The 23,678-nt window shown below is 41.2% G+C and overlaps 1 protein-coding gene across 3 annotated transcripts; it reads right to left on the reverse strand.

Annotated features, from left to right (window-relative positions):
- Positions 1-2,437: 2,437 nt before the first annotated feature.
- URB2 (URB2 ribosome biogenesis homolog) lies at positions 2,438-23,526 on the reverse strand. Of its 3 annotated transcripts, XM_054997869.1 has the most exons (11): positions 22,510-22,692; positions 21,402-21,625; positions 20,146-20,282; positions 18,707-18,883; positions 14,254-17,647; positions 12,603-12,763; positions 11,042-11,152; positions 9,358-9,600; positions 7,980-8,070; positions 5,584-5,723; positions 2,438-3,008 (listed from the first exon to the last, which is right to left on the reverse strand). In XM_054997869.1, the coding sequence occupies exons 3-11, from the start codon at positions 20,269-20,271 to the stop codon at positions 2,811-2,813; spliced, it is 4,641 nt and encodes a 1,546-aa protein (XP_054853844.1). In that variant the 5' UTR covers positions 20,272-20,282; positions 21,402-21,625; positions 22,510-22,692; the 3' UTR covers positions 2,438-2,810. The 3 variants fall into 3 exon arrangements, with proteins under 3 accessions (XP_054853844.1, XP_054853853.1, XP_054853835.1); XM_054997878.1 differs by lacking the exons at positions 21,402-21,625; positions 22,510-22,692 and adding an exon at positions 23,489-23,526; XM_054997860.1 differs by lacking the exon at positions 21,402-21,625.
- Positions 23,527-23,678: the final 152 nt, after the last annotated feature.

Here is a 23,678-nt window from a genome sequence, read left to right on the forward strand (position 1 = left end):
TCCCCATGTAAAATGTCTTGTATAGAGAGATTCTCAGCCATAGTGTTAAGAAAGTTTTTCTCTGTGACAAAACGGGGCTATGGACTCTGGTTAATGGCTCCCCCTAGTGATAAAGCTATTATATGTCAGTTTGAATCAGGAAATTTTGTACATGTTGATCTCATAGAATGGAAGATATAGGGTACTGCATCTCAAAATGTCCTGGCAAACCACCAATATTAACCGTGAAAGTTATTACAACTAGTAACATGCACAATGAGGTCAGAGTTACTATTGCGTAACTGAAAGATATACTGTGCCTTAGGCCTAGTCTACTCAAAATGAGTCATATTGATATGCAGGTGCTATAACAGACTATACCATTAAATTACAGGTAGATTCTTCAATGCTTTTCCATGTAAAAACTCCCTGCAAGTAGAATATTTATCTCTGATATGTTAATCTTTTATCTTAGTCCTCCACGTTGTGCTAATTTTCTACTTTGAGGGAATATTTTTACACTTAGGAGCAGTTAGAAAAGAGGTTCATTCTCTTGCATTGCCTCAGGGTTCTGCCACCTCCATTATGGCCTAATTCAAAGTTGCTGCTGGTTGGCAAGAACTTATCTGCTGCACATATGTAGTGCCTCATTTAAAATGGGCTCTCAGCTTCTACATGTGCAGTTCCAGTGCACCAGCAGCCTACCTCAGCAAACTGCAGTGAGGCAGTAAGTAGAACCCCGAGAGCACTGGAAAAGAATCTATCACTTCATACTCCACATAAGGAATTACATTTTTAAATACACCATTACATTCTTTTATGATGCTAGTAAAAACCTAACCCTCTATTGGGTAGGCTGAGATAGAACTTTTTGAGATAATAAACAAAAAAGAACATGTGGGAACATTAAAAAATGGAACATGCACCTGCAGCCTTAAGTGGTACAGTCCACTCTACCACCATCATTTTGTATGTGTTGATCCAACTGATGAGATAATTTAACATGCCAGAGGCAGTGGAAAGATAAGCATTTGCCTTAGGTACTACATTAATAAAGACTTTTTTTCCTTTTCTTTTTTCTCATCTTTTCTAGGCCCATTTACATCAGCTACTCAAAGAGAGTAGCCTTAATCCCATGATTTATTTACTTGAAGGGATGATTCCAGGGATGAAGAATGGTTAAGGGCAGGAGGGATCTTTTCTAAAAATCAAGAGTCGTTTTCTTCTCTGTTGCCCCAGAAAAATCAATCAGGAAAGTAATAGGAAAGATTATTTCTGGAATGCTCAGACAAGTGCCACTGCAGTATTCTCAAAAGACATCCCTTTCTGAAAAAGACACTGTGACACATGAATAGCTCATGAGAACCCAGAAGACTACACAGCTAAACTGATCTGAAATGCCCTGTCTGGGCACATCAGCGCATTATCCTGAAAGAACAGCCTGCTTGATACTGACAAGCATCCGAGGTAGGGAAACTCAGACAAAGGGCATTATTCCTCCGCATTATTCCTTGGCTGCTAGTCATAGTGACACTGTGCAGTCAAAGCAGGATTTATGTTTCTGACTAGGTAATGCTCATGAGATTTCACAGACAGTGTGGGGGCATTTAGGGGGAGGAGACAGAGAAAGAAGGGATCACCTAACATTTCTTCTGCTCTTGTTCATACATTCTGGTCTCCCTCTGATGCCTTCTGATATCCGCTTTCCAGTGCTTTCAAAAACTGGACAAGGATGGAAGACAGATGTACTTGCAAAGCTCAGCACCCCTTACTGGATCCCCAAGTTCTGCTCTACTATCCTGAGTTCAGCATTGGCAAAAAAAAAAAAAAAAAGTTGGACCATGTAACAACAAGTTAAATTATTGAAGTTTCATGAATTAGTTTCAAGAAGGTAAAAGTAACTAAGGAAAAGCCAGTATTTGGCAAACTTTTCCTAACCATGGTATAAAGAACATGCTTGTAAAAGAAAGCGGGTGTAATGTAGTGGATAAAGTGTTAGCCTTGAACTGGAGTGGCCTGTGTTTAAACTTCCTTTTGCCCTTGAAGCCACTTGGTCCTCTGATCTACAATTGTCTTAACTGAGCTGTTGTGAAGCAAAAATAGTTTAGTTTCATGTTGTAAGCTCCTTGGAAGGAAGAGCAAGATAAAAATTATCAAATAAATAATTCAGAGGATGATTAACCACCCTGTTTCATTATTTCCCCAACCATTTATATCAAGTGTCCCTATATCAAGTGTCCTTTAAAGCAAAAGAAGTCTCAACAACTGCAGAACTCTGCTGGGTGTCTCGCCTGAAAAGGCCTTCTCTCAGAAGAATATGGAAACTTGAGCAGTCACCTGGTCATCAGAAAGTAACAGACCAGTACTGGTGTGTGTACACTCAGAATATCAACAATCTATAATACTTCAATAAAGTTAGCATTTAGTGCATACAAGAGACATAATTCAGGATGTTTTAAAAAGAATTCTCAGGTTAACAATTACTTAATGATATCTGAACAATGTTGACCACAAAAACTTTGTGGCCTGAATGTAAAAAACAAACAAACAAAACCTTTCTAACAAAACTTTTTTAAATATAAATTATTACTTTCTGCAATAACGTAAGAGCTGCATTGCTTCTTGATGATTTAGGTATTACAAACTGACTGTACTCTTTGGGGTACAAATGAAAGTGTACAAATTTTTTCATAACTTTTGAGAGGGAAAAAAATTAAGATTCTGTTATAAATGCTAAAGAGTGCATAGTCTGCCATAGTCACGCAAGCACAGGGAAACCTCATATGAAAGAGGGTCTTCCAAAAGATTCTGAAACAGTAAGAAAAGGTTCCTCATGCTGTATACCTTTCATCCCCCCGTTTTAAAGTTTTGTGGTAATGGGTATAGTTCCTGTACAATTCCCTTAAAACGTCCCTAACTCCCATTGGCAGAGATGCATTTAGGAACTTGATATCACTTTCAATGCAAAGATCAAGAATCTGATAAATTCCTTCAGTCAGATGTTTCTTTACAGCTGGGTGCAAGGTTACCTAGAATAAACACAAAACCTTTTATTAGAGCAGGTTACAATTTAAAAAATACATGTGGATAAGGAAAGCCCAGTTACGTTAGCATATTAGCCCATGAACAGTAAAGTCAATCACATGTAGTACAAAAATAATACCTCTGATAATGTTCTACATTGACTGAAACAATTGTTCTCTATCCTGCTGTATTAAACACTGGACATATTCTTAGGCATGTAACTGTTTAGAAGCCTATCATGTTCAGGACACTTTGTATGTGCTTTAAAAAGCCCATATGAATCATGGTAATTCAAATCCTGTGCTACGAAGATAGAATTATTCAGATTAAACACATTTGCATATTTTTGTGCAGGGAAGGGGAAAATGGTAGGCAGGACAATAAAATTTCATGTGAACAATAACAAGTTTTAATACTCCTCACTCTCAGTTTCTGATTTTTTATTAAAATAACATGTTCTCATTTCTAACCCTGTCTTCACAGAATTAAGTTATGTTATTAAAATGATTTTTAAAAAGATTTTCCATATCCCAAAATGAATGGGCAGTATTAACTTCTCCAGTTCGACAATGAAGAGTATTATAATACACTCAGTTCAGGGTAAAATACCTAATCTATATTGGATTACAGAACTGGAGCAGCACATTGGCTGCACTGGAAGTCTCTAGATCAGACCTTCCCTCTGTGCTTAACTTCCTGGGTGGCATTAGTCAAACCACCCTCTTTCAGTGTTGCCCCCTACCCCTGTAATATGGAGGGGCTAAATCTGACCTCCTTTATAGCAATGCTGTAAGGATTGCTGAGACATGTAAAGCACTTTGAACATACAAACCCCACTATATAAATACTCGGATTATTACTTTTGTTGCTTCAGGAGCAAGCAACATAAAGAACAAGTCTTCCCCCTGCACATGCCATTTTACAGATGCATCAACTTCACACTGTACAAATCTCTGCAGGCCAGTTATGGTAGGACTCCTCATAGTCCACCCAACTGCAATAACTGAAACAACTTGATTCCGACACTGCAATTCCCACGCATTCATTAATTGTTGCTTATTTAGTATTTTGTAAGTTTTAAAACTTCATTTCAAGCTAAGAATGAGAGTTGTTTTTTTTAAAGAGCGTGATAACCCTAATTCCACAGCAACACTATTCCAAATGGACTGTTCTAAAAATTCTAATTAGCAGCTTTTGGAAATTGTCCTTCAAATTCAAAAGAAGGTATCCTATATGAATAGTGATCATTACACATCACAATGTAATCTGAAGTAAGAACATGTTCCCTCCTTGACATACAAGATGCACAAGTAGATGAGACATTAACTTTTATAGAAACAACTTGGCTTTAACGAAGTTTATCCCTGCAGTAAAAGTGGCCCCCACACCTCTTCTATCTCCACAGGCAAGATATGCATTCGTTACACATTATCCTCTTAAAGCAGAAAATCTAAGCCCAGTCATTATCAAAGCCCCAGGCAGAGTGAGAAATTAAATCTTCTCCACCTGAGCACTGGGTATTTCATTCAGCCTTTCCCGTAACTGGCACAGTCTCTACAGCAAAGCGTCAGCCCAGCAGCATCTACAGCCGAGGCTACCCCCTGGAGGAGACTGTTATTTTTGCCACAACGACAATCTTGTTCTGTGCTGAAAACCCAAATTAGCTTCATGCTGCCAGACCTGTCATTCTGAGTTCCTGGAATAACAGAAATTACACTAGAGGCTGTCATTAAAATCCAGGCTTTCCCCTCTTTTCCCCAGGCAAGTAATAAATGCGTTTCTAATGCAGGGAAATGTTGCTTGCTCTAATAGTGCATATAAATGCAGCAGCATGGAGAAGAGAAAGCTGCCTTGAAAAGAATAAAATGATCAACATGTACCATCAAACCCAAAAAATTATCACTAAGAAAATGGACAAACTTTATAGACATCTTATTTAATAAGGTTCTAATAGCTTCCTGCTGGCCTCAATTTTGCACCTTACAATCTATTCTGAAAAGTTTCCCCTAAACAGCACCTGAAAACATCACAACAGCGGCTATCCTGATAGAGACAAGAGAGCAGCAAAAAAAAAAGTTTATTTGCTTTTTATGTGATTGACTTTGCCAACAGCATCCAGGTAACACCACAAGGGGATTGGCAAGAACACAATCCAGCCTATTAGAATCACCTAATTTGCTTGCATAGGAACAGAGGTGGGTTTAGTGCCGCTTTTCTTCTTTAATATTAAAAGAAGGAATTTTGTATGAAAGACAAGTTTGGTGACGTAGAACAGCGATACTCTGCAATTATCATCACTGGAAGTAAGGGACACACATGGCAGCTGTATGTCCTGCATACTTACACCATGAATGATTTCAAACTTGCTTCTCCAAGTAGGTATAGTTAGATTGGCAGCATCTCGTTCATTCACTTCCTTTAGGCTAGGACAGCATTTAAGAGCTCAACAATCACAGACTTGGGGGTCTCTGGTGTGGCAGATACAAGTGTCTAAATCTAATATGTACCAACTTTGACTGCAAACATCTTCTCTGTTTCCTACTATAAAATATATCTTTAGGATAAATAACTGATCATTACCTTCTGCAATTCAGTCACATACTGGCCCACAATGAAGGCAGAAAAAACAGTGAATTCTTCTGTTTTCACAGCAATGTAACTATACATCCGTTCTACCATCTGGGCACATTTAAGTATAACTTCCAGTTCATCACTGATCCCTTAAAAAAAAATGAAAATGAGATTCAAACATATATACATACCTTTCCACTGGGATTTTTTTTCTTGTAAACACAAGAAACCAAAATTATCCTGCAACAACAACAGTTTTGCAATCTGCTTGAATCACAACGGAAGTGGGAAAATATAAGTCCCAGAGATTTAAAAACATAAAGGAATTCATCAAGGGAATAGATGATCCTGTACTATACACGTCGGATTCAAAGACTGAAGCTATGCCACTTTAACTCTTTCCTGATCTGCACAAGGCAAACTTCAGCTCCATTAATTAAAGACAAAGGAAAAAAGTGTGCATGTCTTTCCATATTTAATGAAGGACTGTGACTGCAAAGAAATAAAAAATTTTATAATGAGTGGTGAATCAGTGTAGCGAAACTTGCAATCAAGCCATGTTCTGGTTACAAAAGCAGAAATAGATTTTTGCCTCTCTGGGTTGTGTATTATACACTACAGGCAAATTAAAGCCAATAGGGTCTGTGGTGCCCTCTGGGGGCAGGGAACATCATATTTGGGGTCCGCGGAGTCTTGAAAGCACCAGCCCAGTCACTGCTTTCTAGTACAGGCCATTTATAAGAAACTGGCTAGTCCAAGTACCTGAAAGTGTAGTTAGCATCACTCACCCCAGGGAGAAGAGCTACAACACTCTAACCTGTCTCTGCACCTGGAAACCTCCACTCTTCTCCCTCTCTTTGGCTTCCTCCTCCTCCTCCTCCTGACTTGCTGCCTTCTTTTTCCCTTTCTGTCTCTGTTCCTAAACCCTCCCCCTCTAGCCCATGGGTTCCCATGGTGCCCATGGGTGACATGGTGCCCACCAATACCTTTCCTAGTGCCAACCAAGTGTTTTTAGAAAGTGGGTGGGGCTATATGTGGCTCTTGCCCAGCAGGGCTTCTGATTGGCCTAAGGAGATCTGATTGGCTATAAAGATTAAAATTACGTTTCAGTGGCAGCTGCCACCAGTGTTGGTTTTATTCTCTCATTCCTCTTTCACAGTGAATCTTTAAAATCCATCCTCTTCTCCCCTGCACTTGAGCTTCATCTGGACATGTGGTTCCACATTCCCCAGCAGCCATTTTATGTTTCAGTGGCAGCTGCCACCAGTGTTGGTTTTATTCTCTCATTCCTCTTTCACAATGAATCTTTAAAATCCATCCTCTTCTCCCCTGCACTTGAGCTTCATCTGGGCATGTGGTTCCACATTCCCCAGCAGCCATTTTATGGTTGGCTCCACCTTTTGTCAAAATTCCAAAGGTGCCCACAAGCTCAAAAACATTGGGAACCCCTGCTCTATCCACTTCCTCTACATACCTGCCCTTAGGCTAAGCTCTTCCTTACTCTTCTCTGTTTTCTGCTCTACAGCCATCTCCTCCTCTTCAGAGCCACACCCTGTCTGAAGCCATCTGGGCCCAGACAGCCTTTGCTCCCTCATCTCCACATCTTCTGAGGCTCCCTGTAGCAGTCTGTCATGGCTGCCCTTCTGCTGCGTCTACTCTGGCTGTGTCATCCTGCCCCATTCCCACTTTGCTCCACCCAGACAAGTCTTTCCGCTGAACACAGGGGCATGCCAGGTAAGTTGTTGCCTAGTAGCTATGCCAGAGGGTCCCACAGAATCTCCAACGTGTATGTGCAGATTTTCTCATTCACTCCATCCTAGACACACACTGAGCCACTGCAGTGAAAAGAGGAATCCCTTGGGCCTATAAGACCTCCATTAGCACCATCAGAGCTAATGCATGGGTTAACCAGAAGGGGCTAACTGCAAAGTGAAGCAACACTATTCCCAATCAGAAGCACACTAATAAAGAGCATATGCAACATTCTTTTGGGGGCAGAGTTGCACATGCACAAAGCACTGTTGGACAGTACATTAACCTAAATGACTATGCTTACATTGAGTATGTTTCGATATGTAAACACTTCTAAGGACAACTGCTCCTATGAGTCACACACAGTAAATCATCTAAACTGAAGCTTCTGTGAGTGGTGCCTGGAAAGAACAAACCACTGTGTAAATATTTACATGTGTGTAGTTGGGGGAAGAAAGTGACAGGGTGTTATATAGTTGGCCTTTGGGGTAAGGTTGCCTCTTTCAGCTATTCATAATGATCACCAATTCAAGAAGCTACAACATGAACTTATAACTTGAAGTTTTGTTATACATAACTCGCCCCCATTAATGCAAATGTATTTTACTGTTCGCTAGGATCAGAAAGGGAAACAAAAGGAATAAGTCTCATACCTCCATCTCCTTTCTGTCTTCCCTCATGCATAACAGAAATCACCAGCTTATGGAAACTACACAGGAAAGATGGAGCTGCTTTCAGCATCACCTACAAAGCAATTAAATATGACACTGCAACATTTTGACATGGCACACAAGGTGAGATATATGAAACTTCAAACACATCAGGTATGATACCCCAACCCCAAATTTACAAATTCAAAAATCTTTCAAAATACTTGTCAGTTTTTTTATTTAGAAAATCTATCCATTTAAAAATGCACAAAGCAGCCCACAGTAAGTCATAATCAAATTTTAAAATGTCAAAATCTAAAACCAACTAAAAGAGAGTTTTTCAAACTCCAAGCCTTAAAAATAATATAATCAAACACTGCTCAAAGCCTTTCAACGTAAATATTTATTATTTATTTGATTTTTATACCACTCTTCCAGGAGCATTTCCTCAAAAAGGAACAGGTGCAGAACCCAAGTATGTGCCAAACCATAGCAAGGCAGGGAAGGAAATCTAGAATCTACAGTAACTCACAATAAAAGCTCTGCAAATACTAGAGGCAATGGAACTGAGCCTAGCAGTGTTGAGCGCAAACAGAAAAAACATTCCAGAAGTTACAAAATACTAACCTAGTTTTAAAAACCCTTGTTTTTCAATTGTTATTTTCATCAACACAGATCTGCATTATTTTGTTTGTTTACCAAAAATGCTTTCATTATAAAAGCCAATAAGGTATGAAAACACATCAAGGAGGACAAACAGATTTTCACATTTTCACAAGATTATGGCTCTCATTGTATCATAGGCAATGTTCACATTAACATCTGATCCTCAGCCAAACAGCAGCAAGGCTCCATGGCACACTGGCATTGGCATGTCAAAGAAACCCAAAAGTTGCTCCCAAAGTCTCTCTGGACTTCAGCTCGTATTTGTTACTTCCACATCCTAGATATATTGAACTACCTGGAAGTGGGGGGGTTGCCCCAATTTGTGAATTAAACATACTTCCCCCAGATACATAGAACCATATCCCCCTTGCATGGAATTCATTATTCTCACGAGTTCCAGCACTTCAAAATTAGATGTGACTGTCCATAATAACGGGGTTTTTTTGAAGCACCATAAACAACCCAAGCTTTAAATACCATTAATGAAAGTAAATATCAGAGATGTCTTTTTTGCTCTGATACAGAAATTTCTTTGTTGGTGATCAGTCTTGGGGTACTCATCACATACAAAGGATGGAATCTACTTCTGAACCATGGTTATTAAAAGATGCAAAGTCCTGCTATGTATTAGTACTACTGCTGCATTGTTAGGATCACTTTAGAACCAGTGGACCTTAAATGAGAGAAGAAGAAGAATGAACTGTCCTTTCATTACCTTAGGGTGACACTGTAGTATGGAAAAAAGAACTTCATGAATTCCCAAGAAGATGCTGTAGTAGTCTTCTGCTTTTAAATGGTCAAGAGGGATGGTCAGAAGAATGCTGAACACAAGGGCAACATGATGAGGATTAGAGAGAATCCTTTCTCCTTTCCTCAAGAGGACTGCTGCTGTCTCCAGTATAAGCACAAGGAGAGTGGGGGTCATTATGTGATCTTGAGAAGCCTCTTTGGCTTGCATCTAAATCAGAAGAAATAGGCAGGGGAAAAAGATTGTTGTGTCCATACTGTCAAACAATGAAAACAGGGCTATCAAAATCACAGATGCTGAACAAATGCAATAATGCCAGTAAACGCATAGCCAACACATTTCAAGGTGATTAATTCAACTAACCGATGTCTAATAATACAACTCAGGTACGATTCCGTAAAAGCTTATACATGTTTCTACATTAGGCCACATACAGACAGACAAGAGGCTACAATTTGGCAGACATCTTGCAGTTGCGCTTCTACTACAGGGATGTTGCATTTTTTCAGAAAGACACGCACTATATTCTATACTTGAGAAACTGCAATACTTTCCAGAAAAGTTGCCTATTGCCGTTTAGAATGGTGCTTGCATGAATGTCTCATGGAACTACTGAATATTGTCTTTGATGTGGGAATTGGCTCAGCTGTCCATGCCCTCACATCATTTTGTAAACATTTTTCACTGTGGTTCTTATGACATCGGTGGCTATGAGCTCCCTAATTTTGAAGCCCCAGTCCAAGAATCGTCACCCAATCTGACTTCTAAACAAAACCCCAAAAGCAAAAAAGGCTAGTCTTCCTCAACAGAACTGCCCATCACTTTGATTTTTAATATCCTGAGTGGCTATGTGCTGTTCCACGTTACAACCCTTCTCTTGGGTACGCATCCAACATCATTTAAAAAAAAACATTAAAAATACTGCACAGACCAACTTGACTACCCCTTCATGGTGGTGGGGAGAGCTGCCTGGGACGCCCAGGGCCCCGGAGGCAGCAGAGACAGTGTTGGCAGCTGAAGAGAGGCCCACCAAGTTGGAGCAGCAGTTGGCAGCAAGAACGACAGCCAGGGAAAGCCCCCGGGAGTTACAGCCAACACAGGAGCTGCCAGAGGCCCTGGGGCGGCCAGCAGCCGAGCCCCCAAGAGGTTGAGGCCACAGAGCTGGTGGTGGAGGGCCTGATGAAGGAAAGCCATGGCTGCCCCAGCAAGACCACCAGAAGCACTGGGGTTGATCAGGTCAGGGTCCTTGGTGAGAGGCCAGAGGGGAAGGAAGTTGGTAGAGGCCCATGGTGGGAACTTCCGCCTACCTAAGGGAAGAGAGGGTGCTGTAAACCCCCTCCTCCCCTATTCTGAGACCTGCATAGCGGCCTGACCCACCTTAGAGGCCAACCTGGAGGGCAAACCCCCCAACCAGGGTCCGACACCCCAGGTGCAGAGCCTGACAAGCATACATATGTGAGGCAAACAGAATAAACAGCAATGGTAGCTCTATTCCCTCAGTGGGGATAGGATATCATAATCACTGAGACTACAGTGAGGTATGCGGGAGTGTCACATCAGCATTATGAATGAAACAAGGCTGCCATGCGCTTCTTTTCAATAGTGTGGAAAGACCCCAATTTGCTATGAACTAGATTGCAATGATACTTACAGCCAAAGCGGTGATTAACTGTGGACTGGAAAACCAGAAAGCTTTCTCTTTCTCTCCACTTAAAGGGCAGCCAAGAAGCAATTTAACTAGAATAACAGCTGATAACACTTGCTGCAGAAAACAAAATAATAATTAAAAAAAGATACTGATCATGTTAAATAGAAGGGGATTCTTGCAGGGGGAAATCACATAATCTGTGAATGTCATTAATTCTGACACTTTTTTGATACAGTTACAGAGTTAGAGAAGGTTACTAATTTAAGTATTCACAGACAAATAAGAACATCACACTCACTTCTAAGTGAGTGTACCAAGGATGCGGACTTGGGCCTTCCCAATTTTCTTTTGTTTGAACACCATTACCTCTCATTCTGCCACCACTAACTTAAAGTTGTTTTGCAGTTATTTCCTACTTACCTCTCACCAAAGACTCATATTTAAAGCAGTAAGATCATGATTGGTCTATCTTTAACATATTCACATGTGGTTGATTCAAAAACTGTCTTTATCTACTGATGGACTGGGCAGGAAAAAGATTAAATAATTTCCCCCCCTCCATGCAATGATTCAAGATCTGGTAAGGGAAAAGATAGCACAAGGCAAGTGCTGAAAGCTTTACTTTATATGTAGTGTTACAAATAAATAAGTTTCTGAGTCTGGCATTTCTTTTACCTGTTTCCAGGACTGAATTCTTATCAGAAATAGTTCTTCTATACAACAGCAAACACACATTTATAAAGCTCTTCATGTGACAAAGAATCATTGTTCTAAGCTAATTTGTGTCATAAAAGAGCATCCTTTTCAAAAGCTTTCAATGTCAAATATTAACTTTTTTTTAAAAAAATTACCATTATCAGAAGAGCTGCTGCAGCAACAAGGAGCAAGAGACACTCTATGGAATTACAACTATGCTAACATTTAATTCATTATTTATTTAATTTTGTTATCCTCCCTATTCTCAAAAGAGCTCCGGTCCCCATTTTGCCCTCACAACAATCCTGTCAGGTTGGTTAGGCAGAGATAGAGTGCTTGCCCAAAAGTCACTCACTGGGTTTTATGTTTGATTCTATGATCTTAAAACAAAAGACAAATGCATAGAACTGTCAACTCTCCTTTCACCGTATCAGCCCACAGACCAAAGATCCTGAACTGAAGCTTCTGAGGAGGCAAATGCCCATGTCTTTGGTCACCTCATTGTTAATACCAGTTTGCTAGGACATGGTGCGGTGTATCCTGATAGAACACTATACTTGGATACACCAAGAATCAATCGCCCATTTCGATGCTTTGGTGAAGAGCCACCAGCTTAATGGGTAGAGCATGTACTTTGCATGTGGAAAGCTCCAGGATTAATCCCCATCATCTCCACTCACAAAAGGACCTCAGGAAGCAAGACTGCAACTGTTCAAGACATTAAAAGGCAGCTTAATATTTTTAAAAAATCACCACTGTAAGTATCAAAGCTACATATTCTGATGTCGCCTCCCAACTACATGAAAGAGTACGGGGTATAGGACAGTCACTGATTCATGTAAGAGGTTATAAATCTGAAAGATCTTACATCAGTATTTTGTTTCCAAACATTGCAAATGTCCAGTCCCTCAAACACCAGCCTCAACATGGCACAAAAGTTGTCATCAGTGCAATTCTTTACCAGCTGGGCAGTCAACTCTGTCAGTTGCATTTCTACACTTTGAATCATTTGAAGTGTGATTCCTGGACCTGAAATTATTCAAAAGAAAGCAATTATCTCAGCAGTTTAGGTCCCTGGAATGCTGCTAGGTACTGCTACATTTTAAGAATAGGAAATCTGTGTAGATCTTAATGCTTTCAGGCACAGGACATCACCCACCCCATCACTGTCACCAATCATACAGAGGGAAACTATAACAGTAATAAAGAATTTTCTGTCTTATCACATGCACAATCTTTCTCCATACAAGATTCTACATATCTACAGGATCTTTCTTCTTCCCTCACAAAGGCCTAATGTTGAAAAGAAGAATGGAAATCCCAGTTTCTCTTGCTACAGAAACAGAAATTTTTGTGGTTTCTTTCACCATCATTTTCGCTACAACACAGAAATGAAACCTTGCACAATGAAGTTTGTAAGGACAGGGCAGGCAGTACCAATGACTGCAGAAAGAAAATCTGGGCTGCCCACTCTTCAACGCTATGATGGTAGACCTGCTGCTACTGCCTTGTAGACATCCTATGGCTTAGTTTTACTTCCTCTTAGAGTCTGTTTGAAGTCCATTCTGGGAAAGGGGAAACTAGAAAGAACTTTCTAATTGCCCATGTATTCTCACAAAACAGCAGCACAGAAGTTTCCTAGCAAGCGAACAAATGATTTCTCCAGAACTCAGCTAGCTACAAGGTCAAACTGCATTCATCCAAGGACTGCCTGTGGATAGGCCACGGTTTAATAACCTTGTAAAGAAATGGGAACCACCTTTAGATCAAAGGTGACAACTCTATTGAAATATCTCAAAGCGCACAACAGACATGAATGTGGGGAAATAGGCCCATATTTTCATTTTTTTTTGTTTGCTTAGTTTCAATTATACCATTTATTTGTAGATTTTTTTTATTTACTGAATTTAAGCTGCTGACTTTTGCCCCAATTATATTAAGGCAGGAAGGAGGGGGCTCATTAATGAAGAGACAGATGTATATAGAGGCACATGACTTTAGTACCATCAGGGAACACTAGCAGACAAGCTGTGAAGAAGTATCACTTCTGATGAAGACTGATCCATATTTCGTCTAGTTTTTAACTATTCAGCAGACACCAGACATGTTTTTTCTGCTCACAACCACAAGAGAGAGGAACTTGCTTTTTAATTTTTAACAAATGTATTTGCAAGTCTGAGAATCTTCAGATGTTTAGGCTTCTGGGCAGATTCCGTATCAGTGGAAACAGATTCCATATTGGTAGGCACAATATGCAATCTGTGGTGTTTTTAGGCAGGTTAGCCAATGGAAGCCTTCTACAGAGATGTTGTTATCACAAGCCAGTCTTGCCCATACCCAGCAGTATCTCTGTAATAACCTTCTGTGCCAACTTTACTACATTTAGGAGCAGAGAGATGTTTGTCATCCCTTCTAGCACTACTAGTTAAATTCTTTAAATCTACCTATTAGGTAGATCCCTTCTAGCACTACTAGGTAGATTTTTTAACACAGGTGTGGGGAGGAGAATGATAGCCTACCAGCAAGTAATTTTCTTATGGAATGGAACACAGCAACAGAAGCATCTTCTTGTGCAGGAAGCAACTCTGGCACAGAACAGAAGACAGCTAAGAAATGCAATACAGAGCTAAGGAGCTGGACACTGCCACCTGCTAAGTTCAGTTCTCTCAATATCTGAGCATAAAATCTTTGGTAAAAATCACTGTGAGAAAGCTGCTGGTATCTATTTGGTACTTTAGGCCTCTTTTGCTCATCCTCCCCAGTCACAAGATATGCTGAATGGGCACAAGATGAATCAGCTTTCAGAAGGGTTGTAACACACAGCACAAATACTGAAGGTAACGGCTGGCCTTTGGTACTGTTTCTAAGGAAAAGCTGGATGGTTGTTCCTGTTTGAAGCACTGCCTGTTTGAGCAAGCCAAGCAACATTTTTTCTGAAGCCTGCAGGTTTCCACTTTGCTTCTGGATGTGCAAAGTCAGAACATGACATTGTGCAGTTAGTGCCACTAACAAAAGCTGGTCAGCAGCTGGGTTGCAATGCTCAGAATGTTCACTGCTGGCTTTGCATGGCTGGCAAGTTGTTAAGAAAGATAAAAACTTTTCCATGTTCAGTTTCACACTCAGCCACCTTTCAAGAATTGCCTGAAGATAGTGTTCCAAAAAACCCTGGACCCTATGAAGGAATTCCTCCCAAGGAACAGCTGTCAAAGCACTGGCAAAAGTCTTGCAAACCTCAAACATGGCAGTGAGGACAGCTTCAAGAGCATCACTGGCATGCAAAACTTTAAAGGAGGAGGTGACATTTCTGCCAGCCTGTAGGCATGCTAGGAGGTGAAAGCAGGTTGCCAGGAGTTTCAAAGACAAGGCCTCACTACAGGCAACATTCGTTCTTGTGTTGATAGCCAAAGACAGCAGCAAAAGGAAGATTCGAGCATGGTCCATGGGAAAGAGGCTGTCCAGATTCAATACTGAAATGATCTCCAGCAAATCCAAAATCCTTTCGATCTGTTCTTCTTCTAAAGTAATAAAAGAACTCACTTTCACTAATGACAGTATATTTTGAGCAACTTTCTCCATCGCTGTCCAGCACATGGATAGTTCATCTTTATGGCCCTCTTGGGCAACACGGGAAGAAAAACCAGCTTCACACCGTGGAATACCTTCCGTAGACAGCTGCTGAAGAGGCCGATTGGCAACACTCTGAACGGCAGAGTACAGCACATCAGTACAATGCTGAACTATGTGGTTTAAGAAAGATGAGTGTAGCATCCTCATTTCAGGAAGAAAAGGGCTGTGTAGGAAATCTTTAGACACCTTTTCAATTGAGATTAAAATATCATCAGCATCAGTGGAAGCTGCGTGTGTTTGGTTCACCAACAGTGTCTTTAGAAGCAGATCTGCAATATAGTGTGTATCTTTTGCAGAAAGGAAGGGAATCAGCACTGGAAGATTTGAAATGACAAGGTGCCAGTGAGCAGTTGGGTAAGTGAAGTTACTGATGACACCTGCATTTCCGTCCCACAGTTCAGGCTTAACTTCAATCATGCAAGATCTTCCAGAGTGAAGGATAAAAGCTGCAGCATGCTGCATAGTTTGAAACAATGCCTCTGTCTGACAACTGGAGTACATCAACATCCTCTTCATTTTCTGAAGCACCAGCCATTCTATACAATACCTACTCCCTGAGCAGGAACAACTTAGAAGCTTAGTTATCTTTTCCCAACACTTTGCATTAAAACCAGGGAGAACAGCTGAGAAGTCTGAGAAATTTATAGTGGGATCAGCAATCGTAAGGGCTACTTTGCCTAGTGGAGAGGTATACTTGCTGCAATTTAAACCAAACAGGGTATCTGTTGCTACCCAGGTGCAAGCAAGCAGGAGAAGAGAGTATCCGACTTTCTCAACCCAAAACTCCAGCTCCCTATCTTCTGCCTGACAATCCTTCAGCAGATCTAACAAAGTTTGGATGATATCCTTCTGCATGGTCTCCAACAGATTCTGAGCCCGATGGACCACAGGCAATGGAGTGGAATCATTTAAACTTCTCATATTGAACAGAACAGAATGCAGCAATGAGCTCATGGACTGTAGCTTCAAAGCCATGTCAGAATCACCTCTGACATCAGGAATAATGGAAGTCTGACATTTCTCTAATATGAGGTACAGAATGTCCAGTATCTGATTGGGCGGCAGTTCCAGAAGGTACTCACAGAGCTTGGACCTGATACCAGCAGGAAGAACTGGAAGCCTTAAAACTTCTGCAGCAGGACGGCAGATGACAGACAGAACCTCTTCAAGGAGTCTCTGGAACTGCCGCAACTTGGCATAAGTCTGAAAGAGAGCATTAATAAGAGCCTCCTGAGCCTTTTTTGTACGTGGCTCAGAAACTTCGGCATCGATCCAAGCTGAAGCCACTAAGTCATCCAAATCAGGCTCCACAATCAAATGGTTGAGTGAGATCAAAGCCTTGAAACACCTAAACCAAGCAGGGATAGTGGCCTGTGGGTGATTAACCAGTGTCTGTGCCACCTGACGGTAGAAGTGAAACTGGACCTCCTTGTGTCGAATTTTGTCAACAGCAACATTATAGATACTGCTGCTCAGCACTGAGTTCAGAAGCTGCTCCACTGCAAGGAGTTCTGAACTCCATTCAGATGGAGAAAGCTGATCATTCCAAAGATCCCCCTGCATGCGAGCAATCTTTAGGCAGCCAAAAAGCTTGGTGAGCATGTGAAAACAAACTAAGTGGTTTTCAGCTTTATTGTAAGACTCCAGAAAGAGTTTAAAGAGAAGAGGAACTGAGTTCGTTACGGTTTTCCCATGAAGAGCTGGGTGACAAAAGTTAGTGTCTCCAACCATCATCTGGATAGTATGGGCTGGCAGCAGGCAACTTTTCAGAGCCCCTTTCTTTATGTTGTGAGATTCCTTCTCAGGCAGCAGTTCTTCTCTGTAAGATGGCAAGAGTTCTGGCTGGAAAATGCCAGCCCTCACCAAAGTCTCTATGCCATTCCGGATTTCCCTGTTCAGGTGCTGACGTCCATGGCCATCATCTGATTGTGTCCACACCCTGGCGGTCAGTAAGTGTCTCAAGAGCAGGCATGGCTGAAGCAAAAGTTTGGTCACTTGTCCAAATACACGATTTGCATTGGCTTGCTGCCTCTGAATCAGAAGGTACTGCCCAAGGGTCAACTGGAGGACTTCAAACAACTGGGAGGACACAGCATCTTCTGAGGACAACTGCCAGCATACTAACCAGGACAGCTTACTTAGAAGATCCACCAACAGTTCAGATTTTGCAGTGTAAACTATAGTGAGGGGAGGAATGGAAAGGATAGCCTTACAACAATTTAGTACAGTGTTGACATCCTTCAGGGTTTTTTGAGTATAAGAAATAGAAAGCCTTTCATTTATGACCTGAAAATTAAAAAAGAAGAAAGGAAACAATGGTCAATATCCAACACAAAAATTATGCTCAAAAGATCAGCATTCCTTGCATGCTGCTGGGTTTTACTTATGCACATATACTATGATTTATTTACGTTAATCCATCCAAAGTGGTTTCTCCCCATCCCCACTTTGGATAGCATCTAATTTAAAAATTTTAATATATATTTTACTATGCTTATTTCTTATTCACAGATACTAATTCTTATAGCATATAGTTTTGGGAGGAAGAAAAACAAAATTCAATTCTAATAGCCACAGATGGTCCCCATGCAGTTAAGTATGTCCACTCTACCACAGGAGCTTGCTGGGTAACCCTGGGCATTTAACAACCTTTAACTATCTCTCAGTCTAACCTACCTCTAAGGCTATCTGGAGGAGGAAAGAATGATATGAAAAGCCACTTTGGGGCCTGATCAGAGAGAACAGTGAGATATAAAATAAGTAAACATACTTAACATGCTCAGTGGTGCTAAGTGGGGGAGGGGGGAACGGAGACAGCAGGGAGGGGATGTGAAAAACAGAACAAGTGGCAGCAAGCAGAGGCATTGTGGAAATGAAAGTGGGGAATATCAGCATTGGAAAAACAACGGGGGAGCCAGGAAGATTAGAGATAACAGACAGAGATTTTCTCCCCCCTCCCCAAGAGCACATGGGCTGCCACTATATTCTCTATTGCACCTATCAAACTCCATTACCAATCATCTCTGAACTGCTATCGCTCCTATGTATCTGCCCTTGTTATCATGCTAATAGCTCACACATCTATTTATTTACATGCTCAAACAAACTGCAAGTCTGTAAACATGGCTGTGTGTACATCTGAAGTATCATAACAGAACATGTCAGACAGAGATGACAGAATGAGCAAACACGGAAATCAGCAGAGAAAAGAACAAAGGAAATGGCACTGGGAGGAGAAGAGGCAGAGGCTCTGTGGGATAATCAAAGAGGTTCAGTGGGCCCAAACAGTCCACTTACTGCGGAACAGAGACATACTATCCTATATACATGTAAATGTTAAATTACCTGGGCAATTGAAAAACGTAGAGTGACAGTTCTTCCCTCCTTGAGAAGACTCTGTAGTTTTTTGCTATGAAGAACATTGTCCAAGAACGTCCAAAGCTTCCCAGTAATTTCATCTGACAATTCAAGTTTCTTGTTGTAACAAGAAACCAGCGTATGACTCACCCAATCCAGTAAGACCTGTGTTCCAAAAAGCAAAAATATGACTTTTAAAAAATTTTATTCAAAAAAAGATGACATTTTAAAATTTCTAGTTAGGGAGACAGGGAGGGGGAAAGATACTGTGTGAAACCATCGTTTAATAAAACCATGGTCAGTCTGCTGTAGACCACAACACTGACTATGTTTAGTTAGTATAATTTTCTCTGGTGGGGCAACAGGCAACAGAAAGAAATTGAACCAGTGTCCAGGCAAACCAGGCTTTGAGTGATTGTCTGCAAGCTGAATAGTTAAAATAAACTTCTGTTTTAAGTTATTTCTAAACCAAGCCAAAGAAAAAGAGCTCTGAAAGCCTCTGAGGTTTTGAGGTCTGAAGTTCAACAAATGTGGCCTTGCAGGTTACCCGTCCAAGAACCACACATATATACAGCAGCAGTTAAGAGTGCTGGGATTAGATCTGGGAAACCCTAGTTCAAATTTCACTCTTGAGATGGAGCATGCTGGGAGACTTAGGGCCAATCACTCTCTCTCTCTCAGTCTGATCTGTTCCAAGGTTGCTGTAAAGATAAATTGGAGAAAAGAGAACCAAAGACAGCAGGATAAAAGTGTATATATAATTTATTTTTATTTTCATTAAATGTATTACCCATTCTTGCTGCACACAGACTCTTAGAAGGGAAAGTATGCAATGAAGACAGTAAACAGTATCCTGGTTTGCGGACATGGAGCCTCTCCTTTCTATTATAAACCAGTTTGGGTCCCCATTGGGGAGAAAAGTAAGATAGAAAATGATTAATAAATAACTCCATGTGTTTAATTTTTTTCTGTTTTATTTTAAAATAAACAGTCCCACATACATTGCAAAAGCATTCTGTGATGATAGGAGGGGGGAGTACGGATCATTCCCATTCACATCCCAGAGAATCCTGTGCAGATGGGACTCTCAGTGCACAAAGGCCAAGAACAATAGAGGAGCGAGGCCTGCAAGTGCAACTCCTGTCCTCATTTCCCACTTACACACAGAAATCATCTACACACACTTACTAAACACCTCAACGGAAAAGAGGAGTAATAGATGCTTTTAAAGCCGCATGGTGGAATCACCAGCCTTATAAATAAGTCCTCAAAATCTACTAGCTCACAAAAAAATTGAGCTCATCTGCTCCTATAATAGTATTTGTGACATGCTGACAGCCTGAAGAAATTCTTTGAAATTAAACATATTAAAGGACTCATAACATTTAAAAAATATATTTCCCAAAAACATTAGGGTAATACGTTACTTGTTCTTTATTTGGAAGGAAACACTGATGAGAAATCCATGCAAACTGAGCCAATTTGAGTTTGTCCTCCCAAGATGTCTTTGAGTTTTTCAGCTTCAAGTGAATGCCAGAATAAATCGCAGCCATGATGATACTGCCTGAAATGTCAAACATATATTTCTGAAAAGGTTCAGTTACTGCATTGCTTCTGTTACAAATCTACGCTTTATTCTTGCCACAGAAATATCTCTTCAAAGCAATTCTGTATATTCAATTGGACTTGTGCTATCAACAGATGCCCTGTTGATCTGTGAAATTAGCATAATAATACTGATATACTTTACAAGGATGTAAGGACTACTAGGATAATATACATAAAGCACTCTAAACTCTCAAAATGCACAAAATGGCAATTATCTTCATCATCAACTAGAAACACACTGGGGAAAATGGAAAAGAAAAAACAGCCTCATAATAGGAGAGATCTTGAGGACCTAAGTACTGCAACAGAAAAAGAGGATGGGTTATGGCCTCTCTTCTCTTTATTTAGAGGAATATTTCTGCAACTCGGGTCCAAGGTTCAATGAGGTTCCACATAGGATAGAGAGTGCATTCTTCTTTTACCCTTCTGACCAATCTAAAAATTAAACCTTCCTAGTTGCCTTGGAATAGAGGCATGGACTCTCCACAGCAGGAGAAGAGGATAGAGTCAGCTTCCTCCTCCTTTTAAAGTGTGGGAGCTCACAGAACCTGCAATTACTAGAGAGCACTAAGCAGAAAATATGCTGATTAGTTGCCAACGAATCCCATAGCTCAACTATAGGAACTCTAATTGAATGGTTCTGAGAAGGTACAGTCCTAATGCAGTCATAGCTACTTCTGGCATAAAACTGAACTGGATTTCACCATAGTGATAGAAATATCATTCTGCATCCATAAACAATAACAGCCAATTGTGGTTTTCAACTGAATACCATGCTTTGTGTGTAACACTGGTATTTTTTTTGCTTTCTGTGAGCTCCGAAAGTTCTTCCAGGCTGCTTCCCATCTCTGTTCACCCAGCCTCTGGCTCTATGTTTTTAAGCAGTAAGAAAGTTTCTGTCTTTAGCACAAAGTCTCGACCAACCAAGGAATGATGTGAAATTGATTACAACTTGAAACAGGGCCATTTGAATTGCAGTCCTTCAAAACTAACTACCCTCTGAAACCAAACCTTGTAGAGGGTAACCAAAAAGGTTGATTTTTTTTTATCAAGAATTCCTTGTGGCTATACATACTGTTCTTGAGATGATTTATCCTGATCTGGCTTATAGAAATCCCACTGTATCAAACAAAGAGGCTCTCTGTGGGAGAAGGTTCTCCTATACTTCTAGAAAAAAATCTGTCTGGGTCTTGCTTGTAGATAACTGCCCCTGAGGAAGCTTGTTAGAGCGAAACAAACGTGGCCAGCAATTTGTTGGGCAACTTCTGTCCCAGGAGAGTTCCACGGCTGGATACAAACCTTGAACATCCAAGATTACAAGAAAGAAAAACACAGTCAGTGTTTTTGAAGGACTATCGGTCATATAAGGATTCTATAGATTGAATGAAGCTGTGGAGCCACAGAGAGAAGTACCAGGAGTGACTATTTAAATTTACACAGATTGTACTGGGTTATATTTGGCTATTATGCAATTGATTTACTGAAGAGTGGTTTGATGGTTGTAGATATTTATTGTATAGATATTATTTATTATCTGTATTTTGTACTATTTATTCAAAGCACGCAGCACTTTCCACACTGTTTATAAAAATGTTCCAAAAATTTCCTCAAATTTTCTTAACCTTGCCTTTAAAGTGTAGCTGATAAGTGTGTTTTGATGACATGATCATAGACCCAGAGGAGTTAGCTGTGTTAGTCCGTACTAGCAAAATCGAAAAGAGTCCAGATGGCATCTGACGAACAGAACTGTGATTCTCGAAAGCTTATGCTACAGTAAAGTTGGTTAGTCTTAAAGGTGCTACTGGACTCTTCTCGATTTTGATGACATGAGAGGACAGAAAATTTCATGGGGTGTACACAACTTCAGATGTACTGTCTGACAAAGAGCTGTATAGTATGAACTGGTGAGAGAGGAGAAAAAAAATCTGAGTGCCTGTGAAAAGTTGTTAATCAATTTGCTGAAGTTTGAGAACCACAGATTTAGACCAGCTGCAGCCCATAGCACAGATCATACAGACTTAATGACAGATAGATATAGGATTTTTCGGAAACTGAACTGGCTACCTCCCCATCTTGTGTTGCTAGAAAACCACATCATAGTATTTCTGTGGTAGCCCCTCCTCTTCCCCCCCCCCGCCGGAAAAATCAATACCGCTCAGGGAAAGGACAGAATAGCCACAAACCTTGCACCACCTCATGAGAGATTTTCCTCCATTAGACTCTTTCCTTTTGAGGAGACATCACCGCATGCGTTTAGTGTGAAACTGATGAGAGCCTCGCTACAAGTGACATCTTCCACGCGAAGGGCACTTGATCATTTTCGCAAGTCTTTCTGGGTACTGAAGTCCCTCTCCCACACCCCTTTTCCTTCTGTTCCTTCCCGTCTCCGTTAGCACGGCTGCCTGAAGAGACGGAGAAAGCCTAGGAGAGCAGCTTTTGCAAATCATCTTGCTGGGGGGTGGGGAATGCTCTAGAGAAAGCTGACATGTGAAGTCCTCCCCTCTCTGTTAGAACTGTTAGGATCGCTGCCTTAAAAGTCAGAGAAAGCTGCAACTTTCTAAGCTTTCTCTAGAGTATTCCCTCCCTCCCCGAGCTGCCCGCTGCAACTTTGCTAATCGTCTTGCTCGGGGAGGGGGGGAAATACTCTAGAGAAAGCTTAGAAAGTTGCAGCTGCCCGCCCCCAAAGATCATTGAGAGCAGGCTTGCGACTAGAGAAACGATTTGCAAACGCAGGCTTTCTCTGACTTTTAAGGCAGCGATCCTAACAGTTCTAACAGAGAGGGGAGGACTTCACATGTCAGCTTTCTCTAGAGCATTCCCCACCCCCCAGCAAGACGATTTGCAAAAGCTGCTCTCGTAGGCTTTCTCCGTCTCTTCAGGCAGCCGTGCTAACGGAGACGGGAAGGAACAGAAGGAAAAGGGGTGTGGGAGAGGGACTTCAGTACCCAGAAAGACTTGCGAAAATGATCAAGTGCCCTTCGCGTGGAAGATGTCACTTGTAGCGAGGCTCTGAGCCTAAACCACAGGACACTTCTGTAAAGACATTTCCTAAGTCACGACTGGGGGTAGCTTCCTTGCTGCCTCCCCCCACCCTTATCTTCCCGGGAACTCGAATAGGGGTGCCCAGCTAGTCAGAACACGAACACACACACACCCGCTCACCTCAGCGGCGCCTCTTCCATTCGCAGCTTCTGGTGCCCTGGCTCCGCCCCCCGCCCGCTCTCTCGCGCACGTGCGGCTTCTTCCGGTACATCCTCGATCTCTCCTCTCCGCAACCTTTAGGCGGGCGAGGACAGCAGCAACACCGATTGGGCAGCCATTACTAGCCGATCGCCAAGTCGAGAGCTTTCCC

The sequence above is a fragment of the Eublepharis macularius genome, chromosome 1 (genome assembly GCF_028583425.1).
Source record: "Eublepharis macularius isolate TG4126 chromosome 1, MPM_Emac_v1.0, whole genome shotgun sequence".
NCBI lineage: Eukaryota > Metazoa > Chordata > Lepidosauria > Squamata > Eublepharidae > Eublepharis > Eublepharis macularius.